Source organism: Arachis hypogaea, chromosome 11 (assembly GCF_003086295.3).
Source record: "Arachis hypogaea cultivar Tifrunner chromosome 11, arahy.Tifrunner.gnm2.J5K5, whole genome shotgun sequence".
NCBI classification, from domain to species: domain Eukaryota; kingdom Viridiplantae; phylum Streptophyta; class Magnoliopsida; order Fabales; family Fabaceae; genus Arachis; species Arachis hypogaea.
In genome coordinates, this window is record NC_092046.1 from 4,943,982 (window position 1) to 4,959,069 (window position 15,088).

Genomic DNA, 15,088 nt, shown 5'->3' on the forward strand with positions numbered 1-15,088 from the left:
TCCTACCCTTCGTAACAAACAACTTCTGCAGTCTCTCGTACGTGATGCGTACAATGGCCGAAATGGGCAAGTAGCGTGTCCCCTTCAACACATCATTGATACATTCAGACAAATTCGTGGTCATGTGTCCAAACCTCCGGCCACTGTCACAATGCTGAATCCAAATCTCCTTTCTGAAGTGACCAGCCCAATCTGCCATCGCCGGGGAGACGCCCCTCAATGCATCCATGTACCACTCAAATCCTGCCTAACTTGGACTGTAAGCAGCGTTTATGAGGTATCGCTTGCCCTCGACTGACTTGAACCGGCTCATGAAATTCGCAGCCATATGTCTGATACAGTAAGCATGGAAGGCCCTAGACCCACTATCATCAGCTCCGAGGGCGGCCTTGATGGCCTGAGATCTGTCCGAGATAACCAGCAATCCGTCTTGCGGGGTGACATGGTGCCTCAAATTAGTAAGAAAGAATGACCATGACTCGGTGCTCTCAGACTCAACAATGGCAAAAGCAATTGGCAGTATGTTGCTATTCCCGTCTTGTGCCACCGCGATAAGCAACACGCCACCGTACTTCCCATACAGATTTGTGCCGTCCACAGAAACAAATGGCTTGCAATACTTGAAGGCCTCCACACATGACGTGAAAGTCCAAAATACATTGTCAAACATGCAGCAGTCGCACACCATGAGGTGACCTTCGTAGTACGGTTTGACGCATAGGTCACATATGGTGCCGGAAAAACAGCTCTGCAGCGCCTGAAGTAGTTTCGGAACCTTGTTATACGACTCCTTCCAATCACCGTAGATCCGTGCAATGGCCTTCTGCTTCACCATCCACACCTTTCTGTATGAGGGTTTGAAGTGATAACTTGCGTGGACCGTGCCTTGCAAGACCGGGATACTGACGGACGGGTTGGACTGAATCATGGGCAATATGACTCTACAGATGAGACTGCTATCTAGCTGAGGATGGTCTTGAGATATGGTGGGTGCCAGATAGCTGTGTGGTCCACCAAATCTCCGAACCTCCCTAATGACAACAACAACATATATTCTTACACAACATGTCTAACCAAAATAACGTATCATCCAAAACTACTTAAGTTCACAATTAAACTTTAACTTACTAGTATCCGAGATTCTGACGAAGGGCCACACGGAGGCTCCATTGACACCCACTGTCGGCTTGATGACACTGCACATGGTACTTTAACCGGTCGGACTCCACCACCCGGTACTCAGCACTCCTGCGAATACTGTAGTTCTTCACACTTTGAAGGACCGCCTCCCAGCTTCTGAACTTGTGTCTGACCTGAAACTCTACACCGCCGTCTAGGTTGTAATCCACTCCACAGGTGTCAGAAACCGGGATCCTCTCATGCATGGCGTCCAGATCTAGACTGTGAAAGTGACTTGGCACAACCGATAGTGCCGGAATCAGTTGAGGTGGAGGCAGCACATGGCGGGGAACAGCCCCTGCAGGTGTCTCCGACAGGAACTCATCCTCATCGCCGCCATCGGAAGTCTCACTGTCTGCCACGTAGTCCTCGTCCGACTCCTCCTCACCCTCCTCCGCCTCATTCTCCGGAATCACGACATGAATGGGCGGTGGTGCGAGATGTCGGTCATCCTGCACATACGTATCTTGTGCAGAACTCCCACTACCACCGTGACCCACCTCGGCGGCCAGCTCCATTACCTATTCACACATGATCCTTCTGTGAATGTCGAACATCAGTCGCAAATGCTCGTCCCCGTGAAGTCGAAATAGCCGAAAACGGAAGACTCCATTTCCCATGGGTGCCAACAACCTATACGCCACCCTTCCAATTTCCCTCGTCTGTTCCCCCCAAGCTTGCTCAATATCAAACTCTTCAAATCCGACAACGTCTCCACATGCTAAGTGCGAAACAATATCGGATCCTGACACTCGAATGTCACCCCGTTGTCGCCATTTCTCATACGACAATTCGGATAAAGCTCCACAACTATGAATGGATTGTTACTGGCCATTCAGCTTTGTTTTTCAGAGAAACGAGATAGAGAAAGGATATAAAATGTGTGTGAAGAATACTAAGGGTTACACATCCTTTTATAGATGCTGAGTAAGGTCTTATATATATATATATATATCGTTTACAGTGTAAACGAGATATTGTAAACGAGATATACACGTCTCCGACATATTTGCCATATCTCGTTTACACTGTAAACGAGATACGTTCAAAATCATCTCGTTTACAGTGTAAACGAGATATGACAAGGTTATTTAAAACGGTAAATACTCATAAAAATATTTATTTTGGTAATTTTAGTATTTATTTAATTTATAAAAATAAAAAATCCCTAACATCATCTATATATTGCTATTTCTTCAATCATATTAATATGTGCTATTTTTTTCTCACTCTTGCTCTTCTCCAATTCCCATTTTCTCATTTCCTAATTCATTCCTTTCCATCTCATAACGTTTTTCTTCCTTTTGTTTTCACACAAAAATACAGAACCAAATCTTGAGTTTCAATTTTAGTTCCGCATAAGGCTCAACCACAGAAGAAACAATTTGGTACGTATATACTAACTTCTCTTCTTTGGATTTTTCTTTTAAGTTGGTGATATTTAAATGAATATACTTCGAGCTTTATTTATTGTTTTTATTCTTTAGTTCGAATTAATTTTGAGACTGATTCACATACTAGAAAGTTTTGATTCCCTCAACTTTCTCTTTGAAATTTTCACACCCAGAAGGTATATGTTATAATAGGTGTGGATTTGGTTCAGTATAATTCGGTCTTAATGCAAAAATTCTCGAACAACGATTCTCTATTTTTTTTTTGCTTCCTTTGATTATTCAACTCTTTGATCCACTCATTCCTTGGTTACGTTTTCTGAGTTCTGCTCTTCCCAAATAATGTTCAAATTGTATTCTTTCACATGTTTGTTAAAACAAGGTGAAATTTTATTTCAATTTTGATTAGGATAATCAAGAATGCAGGATCAAAGGACTAAAACATGATATCGTTGCTCTTCGTTCTGGATTCTTGATGCACCAATTAAATCTAATGAAAAGCTCTTCTTATTTTCGATTCCATGTAATCAAGCTCTTCGAATTAAATGTTTTTGTTATCTATTTATTTTCTATTATTGTTTTTCTTCTTTTTTCTGAGATTTCAAATTTTCAATGCTATTAACTGTTCTGATAGGCTAATATTTTCTTGAAATCCGATTAGGTTGAAAAAATTGGTGCCAGGTGGAAGTTTATGTCCAATGCTGTGAGCAAAGCAAACCTGTTCTCTGATTCTCTTTTATTATTCTTTTCTCTTCAATTAACAATTATTTTCGCTTTTGTTGTTGTTTTACGATTTAGTCTCTAATTAATTATATTATCATATTTCAGGAAAAAACTCCATAGGGCAAATGCTAAGAACAGACTAGCATATGAGGAGGATATTGGAGCCTACAACAAAAGATTCGTAATTACTTTAACTCAATGTTTTGATTCTCTCTTATATTATGATTCATATTATGATTCTCTATGATTGAGCTCTTTTAATATTTTAGAATGTGGGTGGAGATTTTAATAAGTCAAAATCTGTGGTGAATGATGATTATGATGATGAAGAAGTGATGGAGCTTCGTAATTTAATTTTAATTGTGAAATAGATTCTGACAGGAGTTGTTATTGTATGTTAATGAGTTTGAAATGTTGTTATTTTTTTGAGAGGATAAGTGAAGTAGCTGGTGTGGTGAAGGAAGAGACTTTGGCGTGGGAGGAAATAATTTCATTCATTATCAATCTTCATATAGTTTTGGGGGTTGATTGACAATATCTTTTGGTGAACTTGATTGACAATATAATTTAATCATCTTAATTTTCTACTTACTTTTATGTGTGAAGATCATGGAATTTGAAGTTCAGTAGGATTCTGTAATTGTATGTTTGATTCATCGAAAGAATATAATTTAAATGCCATCATATAGTTTTCTAGCTTATTGTTATGTTTCTGGGCCAAAAACTGTATTCATTATTTTTATTTATTTTTAGTTTAAGGGAGTACTTTATCTTTGTAGATGATAGAAAAATAAGTTTGTAAAATTCTATATTTATTTAAGTTAGCTATCATTTTGTGTTTGAAAGTATTATGTTATACTGAGAAAAATATTATGTTGAGACACTATTTATGTTTGAACAAGTTCTTTAATAATTTTCTTCATTTAAAAGTTTAGAATTTTCTATTATATTACTTTTTATTTCTTCTCAATATTATTTATTTATCGTAATTTTATTTGAGTATTAGTTTTTCTAAATTTAATTTGTTTTCCTTACCAAAATTAAAAATTTAGAAGAATGATTCTAAAGGAAATTGAATGATTAACCTTGAAAGAGATTTTATTAGTTTATAACTTTGTCAAACAAGGTTTATAATTTTTTGGAGCGACAAGGTTTAATTATTTTACTTAGAAGTACTAAATTTTTACTATTGAAAAAATTTGTTGGTGATCTACCAATGTTTCATTATTATTTTATTATTATTTTATTTTTGGGACATGTAATTAATTGTCGAAATTTATATTTTATTATTAACAAGAAAATAATAATAAGTTAATTAGGATTGGAGATTAAGAGAATTGAATTTTAAAATTCAAAAGAATAATTTTAGGATTGATATAAAAGAAGCTGAAAAAATATTTTAATAATTTTTTAACATAAAAAAGACGTATTAAAAATGTAATAATAGATGTGATAAAATATTGTATATGCAATTGATGGTTTTCAACTCTCTACCCAGAGATTCAAATAAATTATCATAATGAAATGTTAAACATTGGATGAGATAAGTTGTTTATTTTGTGATAAAAAAAAATTGTTTTTATTTTTTTTTTACAATTTTTTTTATATTATAATAATTAATAACTATGAACATAATTTACATTACGTGCATCTATTTATTTATGAAAATGTTATTCTTTCTATTATCTTATTAAATATGATATATCATCTCCTTAATAAATCATTGTTGATCTAGTAAATAATGTAAATATTATTTGTTGTTATATACTTACATTTGCTCTGTTCAGAATCAAATATAAAAAAAAAAAAAAAGACTTAGAATTTTAATTCAAAATAATATGTAATTGTTATGCAATGCAATGCAACTTTTTTGTTAAAAGATAAATCATTTACATAATTATATTCATTTAATTGGCTTTTAAATAAAAGATGTGCATGGTTATTTTGTTCATACCCGAGTTCTGCTCTAGTAAATTACTAATATTTACTCGAGGAAGGAAATCTCTTTCTTTTTTTTTTTTTTTTTTTTTTTCTCACCATCGATCTTTAAAAGAAATAGAAAGGAAAGAAATAGAAAGGAAAAAAATTGAGTGGATTTTTATTTTTTTTAGATGTGTTTGGATGAAAGGAAAATAACAAAGAAAGAAATGTTATAAAAAGACAACTTTATTCTTGTATTATAAAATACATTAAAAAAGTGAAGGGGTAATATTGGAAGTTGTGAGAGAAAATAAGTTTTTCCTCCCTTTTCTTTTTAACATGGGAGAAAAAAAAATTGGTGGATCCCACCAATTTTTTTCCACCCCTTTTCTTTTCTCTCCAGTGTCTCTTCATAACCAAACAATAAAAAATGATCATTTTCCTTCCTCTTTTCTTTTCTCCCTTTTCTTTCCTTCCATTTTCTCTTCAAACAAACATAGTGTGAATGTCTCTTAAATCAGTGAATCAGATCGTGACAATTGTCAATATATAGAATGAGATGCCACTCCATCACTAAAAAAATCCTAATGCTGAATACCATCATCACATTCAAGCTGACCCACCATTCATCCACTTAAATTGATATACAAAACACAAAGCCCACAATTTTTTGGAGCATCTATCCCAATCCAAACTTTGTGATGCAAATTTTCTAATCTTCAATTCACATACACAAGCACCAATATAAAATCCACTGAAATTAAACCCATGTAATAATAATGGTTAGAGACCCAAAAACATCAATGGCTTGGTTAAGAAATCTCTCCAAATATTCTTCCACCATTGCTAAATTATCATCATCACCAAAAACAAACACTGACCCATTTTTCCTTTTACCATCCTTCACATTCCTCTCGCACTTTAGCTCCAATTCCATTCAACAAAAGCCTTCAAATTCCAATACCAAGCATGTTTTTGAGTATTCAGGGTTATTAGAAGCAACAAAGCCCCATGAGAAGCCACGTGTCGTTGTTCTTGGTTCGGGTTGGGCTGGGTGTAGACTCATGAAGGGTTTGGACACAACAACATATGACATTGTTTGTGTCTCACCGCGTAACCACATGGTTTTCACTCCTCTATTGGCTTCAACATGTGTTGGAACACTTGAATTTAGATCTGTGGCTGAACCCATTGGAAGGATCCAACCAGCTCTTTCTAGAGAACCCGGTTCTTATTTCTTCCTTGCCAATTGTACTGCCATTGATACACATAACCATATGGTATATTATGGTGTGTTTCTTTTGTTTTTGTTTTGTGATATTTTAATTTGTTGTAGTAAAGGTGAATTGTTCTGCATGGGTTGTGTAACTATGAAAACTATGAACCGTTTGGATAAGAAAAAAAAGGTTAAAATAATAAAATTATGTTTTCTGATTTTACTTTAGTTGTTTAAAAACACTTTGTGCGTACGAAAAGTTTAGTCACTAGCTCAAACATCATTATTTGTGTATATTTATACGTATTAATTTACATATTTTTCAATTAAATAATTAATTATAAAATAATCAAATATGTAATAATCGAATAATCAACATTGTTTATAGCAGTAATAATACAAATCAAACAAGCCTGATTCTTTCACTTTCTCCCTGATGCTATCATTTGTTGAAAACTTGGAATATTGATACTTGTTATGGAGAATTTAATTTGATGCTTGGTTTTGAAGGTTCAATGTGAGACAGTGACTGATGGTGAAGAAACAATAGATCCCTGGAAGTTTTCAATCTCATATGACAAGCTCGTAATCGCATTAGGATCGAAACCGTCCACTTTCGGAATCCAAGGAGTCAAAGAATATGCGATTTTCCTGCGCGAGGTTTATCACGCGCAGGAAATTCGGCGAAAGCTCCTCCTTAACTTGATGTTGTCAGATGTTCCAGGTAAATTTTTCTCCAACATTAATGTTAACAAATATTTGGTTTTATGAAATGTTTGAATTTTGTTGTTGTGGTGTTTCACTTATGTGGTTTTAGTTACTTGGTGCAGGAATCACGGAAGAAGAAAAACGGAGGCTTTTGCATTGTGTAGTTGTGGGAGGGGGTCCAACTGGAGTTGAATTCAGTGGTGAACTCAGTGATTTCATCATGAAAGATGTTCAACAAAGATATGCTCATGTCAAGGATTACATTCGTGTTACTCTAATTGAGGTATATTTACTTACTATGAGTGTTAGGGGACAGCAATTTTTATGATTTATAGTCATCAATGATGATTTTAATGGTGTAAAATTGGTGTGAGATTTCATTCAATGGTTCACTTTTTTTTTATTTACTGGTTACATACTGGCCAGAATTTAATAAAGTTGCTGGTCCTTAGACTTTTCCTTTACTTAATTAGTAAAACTGCTTTTGGAGACATGTTCCTACTTCTTAGTTATAAAAATAGAATAAATTTGCATAATAATCCCTCAAATTCACAGAATTATTTAATTGTCTTCAAAATTTCAATTTTACTATAATAGCTTTTAGATTTAGTTTTGGACACTATAGTAATTAAAAATGAGAGGAAAAAAAGAGAGGAATGACGGAAAGAATCGGAAGAAAAAGAATGCAGAGAAGGGCATGGGAGGAGTGGAGTCAAGGAAAGATTAAATTGGATCCAATGTGATATTTTATAGCCACATCAATATTGAAAGATGAGTTATGGACTACTATGATGTTCAGAACTCAATCTAAAAGATTACTATAGTAAAATTAGAACTTCAAAAACCAAATCGAATAATTTCATAAATTTCAAAGATTATTATAAAGATTTGCTATATAGAAATAAGTTAAAAATATAAATATTTATTTTATTCAATTAATTTAAACTTTTAGAACAATTGATTTTGTGGTACAGGCAAATGAAATATTGTCTTCATTCGACGATCGATTGAGACGCTATGCTACGAACCAATTGACAAAGGTGAGCAATATATGGATGACATGAACAACATAACAGTTCTTGGTTTGGCGCTTTAGAAATCTAAGTAAGTTTGTATCAGTCAGGAGTTCGTCTTGTTCGTGGAATAGTGAAAGATGTGAAAGCTCAGAAGATAATACTGAGTGATGGCACTGAGGTTCCTTATGGTTTGTTGGTATGGTCTACTGGTGTTTCCCCTGCTCCTATTATTCAATCTTTGGATCTCCCTAAAGAACCTTCTGGAAGGTTAGTTTCATTAACTTCTAATCAATGCTTGATGGACTTTTTTTTTATCATGTCTTAAATTCCTCTCATAGTTTTGTGGTCAAACCAGGATTGGTGTTGACGAGTGGCTTCGTGTTCCTTCGGTTCAAGATGTCTTCTCAATTGGTGATTGCTGTGGATTTCTTGAAACCACAGGTAGACAAACACTCCCTGCATTGGCACAAGTAAGTCATCCACAAATTATATTAATAATAGTCATTACTATTTATTTAAACAAAAATATTTCGTACATATTAAAATTAGTCACTAAAATTATTCACTGTATATTTATATATAAATATATATGTTGTTTAATTTATTTTTAATATATTTTTTATATTTTTGTATACAAATGCTAGCATTATTATTATTTAAATTCATACTCCAATTAATACTAATACGACAAAACAAAACAAAATAAAAAAAATTAAGAATATAAATTATATATTATTACGTCTTATAGGGTATTTATTTTTTATACACCCTATTTTGTTGAAACCCTATTTACATAATTCTTGTTTTTGTGCAATAAATTAAAATGCGAAGTTAAATGAGTATTAATTATCGTATTATTTTTTATCAAGTTTTATTCACATAAAATTATTTTTATATAAAGATAAAAAATAAAAATTAATAAATAATTTAATATATTTGATTAAATTATATAACCGTTTTTAACTATTATTTTTATATAAAGAGATCGTTACATAAATAATAGTAACAATTTTCTTCTTATTTTTAGACTAACTTCTTATAACAGTGAGTCAGTGACAATGATTCATTGATAAAGTAATGGCAAGTGTTCTTTTAAGTAAGAAAAAATTCACCTCATTGATCATTGATTTAATAACTAAGTAGCAACATTAGTAGAAAGTTGAAAACATCACGTGATGTCCTATAAATTATTCATGACCAATCTTATGGTGTTTATGAGTTAGTATCTAAATTTTACTTAACTTATTTTTTGTAATAAATTTTAATTTTTTTAAATTATTTATTTTTATATTTTTTAAATTAAATATTAATTTTTAACTTTTTTTAATAAACACACACCACTTTGTAGACACCATAACATTCACTATTATTCATATTATCTTACAAAATCATACTTCAAATTCTCATGGAAGCTAACACCAAGATTCCACAGGTGGCAGAGAGACAAGGAAAATATCTAGCAGAACTATTAAACAGAATTGGTAAAGAAGGTGCAGGGCATGCAAACAGTGCAAAAGAAATAGAATTTGGAGATCCATTTGTTTATAAGCACCTTGGAAGCATGGCAACTATTGGAAGATACAAGGCCTTAGTTGATCTTAGGCAAAGCAAGGTCATTAATTGGTTATATGAAAAATTTAAGAGAAAAAGATAAATAAGAATTTAATGTTTTAATTCGAAGACACATGAAACTTTAACTAATTGAAAATATAAAAATATTTTTTATTTTTTAAAATACGAAATATTTAAGTATTTTTGTCTAAAATATATAAAGATAAATCGATCCTTAAAAAAACTTAGATGTTTTGTATTTTAGAAAATAAAGAATGTTTTTGTATTTTTAATTAGTCGATAATTTATTTATCTTCGAGATAAAAAATCAAAGATATATTTATTGTTTATTTTAAAATCATCATTAATTATTCATTCTTAAAAGCTATTAATTTTGCTTTAAAATCTTAAAATGGTGGATATTATTGAATTTATATTTTTTAAATTTTGAATTTTACTTAAAAGATAAAGTATAATTTTTTACTATTTATTTTATAAGTGAGACAAAAAAATATAAAAATAAAATTCAAAAATAAAAAATTATATTTTATTTTTTTAAATAAAAATTTAAAATTTAAATAACCCAAATTCCATGTTTTAAACTGACAAGATCTTATTGTTACTTACAGGAGGGAAAAGGGTTATCTCTGGCAGGTTTTCTCAGTTTTTTCATTTGGCGCTCGGCGTATATTACACGTGTCATCAGCTGGAGAAACAGATTTTATGTATTCATCAACTGGGTGACAACTCTTATATTTGGCCGTGACATAAGCAGATTATGAACCCAAAAAAAAATAATTAAGGTAAAATTTCTTGCACTGTTTAGACATCTTATAGAAAGGTAGTGTTGGAGAAATGGTTTAGTTGTTACTCTGGGACAGCAAGGTCTATCAACTATTTATGTATCTACTATATTAAGGTGTGTACCTTATACTTATTTTGGGGTGTAATTCTTATTTACACAATACAGGAAAGGATAATTTTCTTTTACATTAATTTATTATTAGTATTACAAAATAATTAAAAGAGAAATAATAATAATAATAATAATAATAATAATAATACAAGTAATTTTGTGTTATCTCAAAATTACGAGTTTAAACCTTGAAAATTGAAATCAATCACGGATACAATTATTAGGTTAGATTATTTACATTACATTTCTTAAGTGCAATTCTTATTTGAATGGAAGTTTGTCATATCAAATTGTCCTTAAAAAAAAAAGAAAGAAATTCACAAAATTCTTCCTTTAACATATTAAGGACTTAAAGTGTTTTGGTAGGATCTTTTGTTTGGTTTAATGGCAAGTTATTTTCAGGCTCAAGTATTTTCTCTACAAGTGGACAGCATGGAACTTACTAGTTGCATGATTTTTGTTGCATGTTCAGTTTTAGCAAGTGGCATGTATTGATGAGGAGCAGGCTTGAGGAAGAAGGCAATGAAACTTTTGAATCTTGAAATTGATGGAGATTACTTTACCCATAAATTTCTCTCTCATAGCTTCTCAATTAATTAGAAATCTGGCCATGTGAGGCCATTTTGTACATATTGACAACCAACAAATTGATGTGCATGTTTATGAAATGTAAAATAAAATAATCACAATAATATCATTTCATTGTAGTCTTAGTCCAAGACTTTGGCTAGGTGCAATGTACTCTCTGAATCTCTGATTTTTTCAAACGTGTAATTTCATTTTATGAAGTTATCAAATGGAGATGGTACTAAAAAACTCTTATCGATTTTGTATTATAAGTTCTCATGGTAGAAATAAAGGGAATGATATTTTAGTTATTGATCTATTTTTGTAAGCAAAAACTAAAATAAATGTACTTTCTTTTAATCATAGGTATAATTGTATAAACCAAAGAGGGATAGAGATAGGAATTATATAAGATATTCTAAATTCAAATGACATGTATAAAAAATTTAATTTTGTATTATGATAGCAGTTCGATCCAATTCATAAGCATTTTGTGTTAATGCAGAAAATCTAAAAAATGATCATACTGAAAATGTATAATAACTTGAGAAAAAAAATATCAATCATAAATAATAATTTAGTATTAATTCCTTTTGTCACTACATTGATGAGAACCTGCTAAGTATAACCTATGACCTATGGGTTAATAATCTTTCATCATGAAATCCCATTCATGTACAAAATCAAAAAACACAATGAAATTCAATTAGCTAGTAAAAAATTGGGATATCTATTATTCTGCTCAAATTTGAATCAATTCTGGAATAAGCTTCAAAAGAAAAGAAAGCTCTTGCTGTGAGAATTGAGGCTTGAAGTTCTTCACTTGCAACATTTCCTCCATCCCTAGACCATTTATATCAAGAACTAACTCTGCTATTTCCTTAACAAAATCAACAATGACACCATCAATCCCCATTAGATGTTGCATGTAAACTGCTTCAGGAACATTGTTTAATTTTCCATATGTAAAGAGAGAAAGCTTATTAGAACACTCCTTGATCTTTCTCACAGCTTCAGGGTTTCTAAATATTCCTTTGACTTCAGAGACTATTCCTTGCAATCCATGTTCTGTGCAAAGCTTCAGAGCCTCCTCTAATGAATTTCTTCTCACATCTTCATAGAGTTCACATCCTCCTTCAGTTAAGAAGAATACAGGGTATGTGCTTTGCAATTTTCTTACAAGTATTGCTGCATCTGGTTGAAAAGTTGAGAATATGATTGGCCTATTCTTGCCATGCTCAAACACAACCTGTCCCCAATAATTTTTATCACCAAATTAATAACTAGTCTTTTATGTATTACTATTTATACAACATAATTTTTTAGAATAAACCATCAATTTAGTTTTTGTAAAGTAACTATGACAATTAATTACTAAATTAATCACCATATACTTGTGTATAATCGCATGTATAAATTAATTTATTTTCAATATATATTTTGTATTTTAACATATATTTTATACAAATAACTAATATATTTAAAAAGAATTTCAGTCTTCTTAAAATGAACAATATTCGATAATAGACTTAAAAATTAATTTAAACAGAAACAATAGCATTTTGTCAACTATTATTTTAAACGGAAATGTTTGGTAACCAAAGAAAATCAGCTAAAAACAGCCATAACTTGTTTTATTTAGCATTCATTAATTGTTGCAATAATTAATTAATGCTAAATAAAAAAAGTTCTAGCTGTTTTTTTTTTTTTTTTGTCTACCTAGCATAAGGACCACATTTTTTCTTTTTATTTGAGTAACAAATTATCCATTTTATAATCTTTAGAAAACATGAGCTAATTTTTTCTTTTACATCATCTTAAAACAGAAAATAAAAATGCAAATCACACAACTTATAATATGGTCATATATCCTAATGTCTTGTTTAATTGTGAATATATTTACCTTCAAGATGGAGTGAAGAACATGGACAAGATATCCTTGTTCATAAACAATGTAGTCATCAAACTTCAACTCAATGTTGAAACCCAAAGAAGGATTGACATTAACGAAAGCTTCATGGAGTGTGCAGAGTGAGTCATCTTGTTCCACGTTCCACTTGACTAGCTTCCCCTCTTCAGTTTTCCTAAGCAGGGTTTTTCCGTTCTTGTCCCTCTGAGGGCCGCAAGAGAGGAACTCGGAGAGGGTCAATTCCGTAACTTTCTCCCCAAACACAGTGCCGTTTTCTTCACAGAAGATGTGGTCGTCGTGGAAGATAACGGGACAGTTATCTTTCGTGACTTGCACGTCGAATTCGATGAAGTCAAGGGCCAAGTTAGATGCAGCTTTGAAGGAAACAATGGAGTTTTCTTTGATAGCTCTCATTCTCTGATCTAATGACTGCAAATCGTTCATGCCACTTCCCCGGTGTCCGATCACCGCAAACTTCGCCACCTCAAACCTCCTCTGCTCTATCTCCACCTCTACAATTTTCGTAGTAAACAGAGGATTTTAGTTTAATTTTAATGCACCAACTAATATTATAGGATAATTGTCTAATTATATCTTAGATGACTATTCGATCGGTTAACATAAAAAAAATAACTAGCCAATTAGTTATAATTCAAATAGCATAATCTCTCTATATTTACGTAAGAAGTTGCAGGTTCGAGTCTTCCTATCTTTAATAAAAAAAACATAAAATTTATGTAATTGAATGTATGTATAAAATATTTTATATCAAAATTAAAATTAATATACTAATTTATTCATTTAAATTTTTGAAAAAATTTAAAATTTACTAAAATTTATTGTTTTTGATATTTTTTAAGTTATTAACTTAATAATTTTAGTTTAACAGTCTAATAATATATTTTTAGACAATATTTTTAAATATTATTGAATAATTACAGGTTATAAACAATAAATTTTATTAATTCTTTAATATTTTTTTAAATTTAAATGTAGTAGACTAAAATATTAATATGAAATAATAAACGAAACTAATAGTATGAACCAAAAATTGAACATATACCTCTAGAGGAATGACTTGAGCACCGTAGATCTAAGGAAGGGATTTGAGAGACCGGGAGAAGCTTGAGAGCCATTTGCGTCAAAGATAGAGAGAATTGAAATGAAAGAGGAAAATAAAGTTGTGGGAATGGTGAAGCGAGTTGTTGAGATGTATTGGAGAATATATATAATAATGGATTTGGGGTTGGGAAAGCCATACCTAAAGAGAGGATAAGCATGCCAATTCAATGGGATCTTCACGTTGAATATTCTGTTGGATATTCTTTTTTATGCATTTTAATAGATAAATTATGACAACTCCTTATGACAACGAGAGGTTGACCTTTGCTTAGTTTTGTTTATGACTTTATGGTTATGGTAGCGCAAACATAATAAAAAAAAGATTTGGATTCTCTAAAGTTTGAATTTTATTATAGAGAATTAAGTGTGATATTTTATTATTGATTTTATACGTAAAACTAAAAATAAATATAAAAGAGAAACTATTTAAGGATAGAAGATCACACTTTATTCTTTAAAGTGAAATTCAAACTTTAGAGGATTCAAATCTTAAAAAAAGATATTGAACGTTGTTAAATGGATATTTTTTTTAGAAGAAGTATAGAGAGTCAATGGAATATCTATACAATGTGTACAATGAGATATAAAGATGTTCGATTCAATAGGATATCAGATGTTTATTATCACTGGTACCCGAATGGTTATTCTGAATAGTATATGTGTATTGTGTTTGAAAAATTAGTAGTATTTTATCTTGAATGTTCATTTTTTAACTCATATTAGGCCAAATAAATAACCCATTATACATATTATACAAATATTCTATTGGCTTCCTAGCAGAATTGTTTTTTTAATGCTAAATTGTAGTAGTTAGCTACATTCTTTAATTGGCTTAAAATCAAACTAATAAATCTAGTGCGAGTGTTGTAA

At 31.1% G+C, this 15,088-nt stretch overlaps 3 protein-coding genes across 5 annotated transcripts; 1 reads left to right on the top strand and 2 right to left on the bottom strand.

The window, feature by feature from the left end:
• Positions 1-247: 247 nt before the first annotated feature.
• LOC140175989 (uncharacterized) lies at positions 248-1,697 on the bottom strand. The gene is made up of 2 exons (XM_072205829.1): positions 1,210-1,697; positions 248-1,031 (listed from the first exon to the last, which is right to left on the bottom strand). Exons 1-2 carry the CDS (start codon positions 1,695-1,697, stop codon positions 248-250), a joined length of 1,272 nt encoding a protein of 423 aa, XP_072061930.1.
• A 4,132-nt stretch (positions 1,698-5,829) lies between these two features.
• On the top strand, positions 5,830-11,333 carry LOC112719993 (internal alternative NAD(P)H-ubiquinone oxidoreductase A1, mitochondrial). Of its 3 annotated transcripts, none has more exons than XM_072206351.1 (9): positions 5,830-6,493; positions 6,940-7,153; positions 7,260-7,420; positions 8,112-8,177; positions 8,257-8,420; positions 8,509-8,623; positions 9,586-9,765; positions 10,334-10,507; positions 11,023-11,333. In XM_072206351.1, exons 1-8 carry the CDS (start codon positions 5,993-5,995, stop codon positions 10,484-10,486), a joined length of 1,554 nt encoding a protein of 517 aa, XP_072062452.1. In that variant the 5' UTR covers positions 5,830-5,992; the 3' UTR covers positions 10,487-10,507; positions 11,023-11,333. The 3 variants fall into 3 exon arrangements, with proteins under 3 accessions (XP_072062452.1, XP_025626558.1, XP_025626559.1); XM_025770773.3 differs by having other exon boundaries at positions 11,093-11,333; XM_025770774.2 differs by having other exon boundaries at positions 5,993-6,503; positions 11,093-11,333.
• A 413-nt stretch (positions 11,334-11,746) lies between these two features.
• On the bottom strand, positions 11,747-14,417 carry LOC112719994 (glycerophosphodiester phosphodiesterase GDPD1, chloroplastic). The gene is made up of 3 exons (XM_025770775.3): positions 14,160-14,417; positions 13,091-13,608; positions 11,747-12,436 (listed from the first exon to the last, which is right to left on the bottom strand). The coding sequence occupies exons 1-3, from the start codon at positions 14,374-14,376 to the stop codon at positions 11,930-11,932; spliced, it is 1,242 nt and encodes a 413-aa protein (XP_025626560.2). The 5' UTR covers positions 14,377-14,417; the 3' UTR covers positions 11,747-11,929.
• Positions 14,418-15,088: the final 671 nt, after the last annotated feature.

Bases quoted from the DNA above. Each gene is read 5' to 3' on its own strand.
- LOC140175989 (XM_072205829.1), bottom strand. From the start codon at position 1,697: ATGGAGCTGGCCGCCGAGGTGGGTCACGGTGGTAGTGGGAGTTCTGCA. The intron at 1,032-1,209 runs GTACCATGTGCA...TGTTGTCATTAG, and splicing joins GTGGAGTCCGACCGGTTAAA to GGAGGTTCGGAGATTTGGTG.
- LOC112719993 (XM_072206351.1), top strand. From the start codon at position 5,993: ATGGTTAGAGACCCAAAAACATCAATGGCTTGGTTAAGAAATCTCTCC. The intron at 6,494-6,939 runs GTATATTATGGT...TTGGTTTTGAAG, and splicing joins TTGATACACATAACCATATG to GTTCAATGTGAGACAGTGAC. The intron at 7,421-8,111 runs GTATATTTACTT...TTTGTGGTACAG, and splicing joins TTCGTGTTACTCTAATTGAG to GCAAATGAAATATTGTCTTC.
- LOC112719994 (XM_025770775.3), bottom strand. From the start codon at position 14,376: ATGCTTATCCTCTCTTTAGGTATGGCTTTCCCAACCCCAAATCCATTA. The intron at 13,609-14,159 runs GTATATGTTCAA...CGAAAATTGTAG, and splicing joins CTCAAGTCATTCCTCTAGAG to AGGTGGAGATAGAGCAGAGG. The intron at 12,437-13,090 runs GTAAATATATTC...TATTGGGGACAG, and splicing joins TTCTTCACTCCATCTTGAAG to GTTGTGTTTGAGCATGGCAA.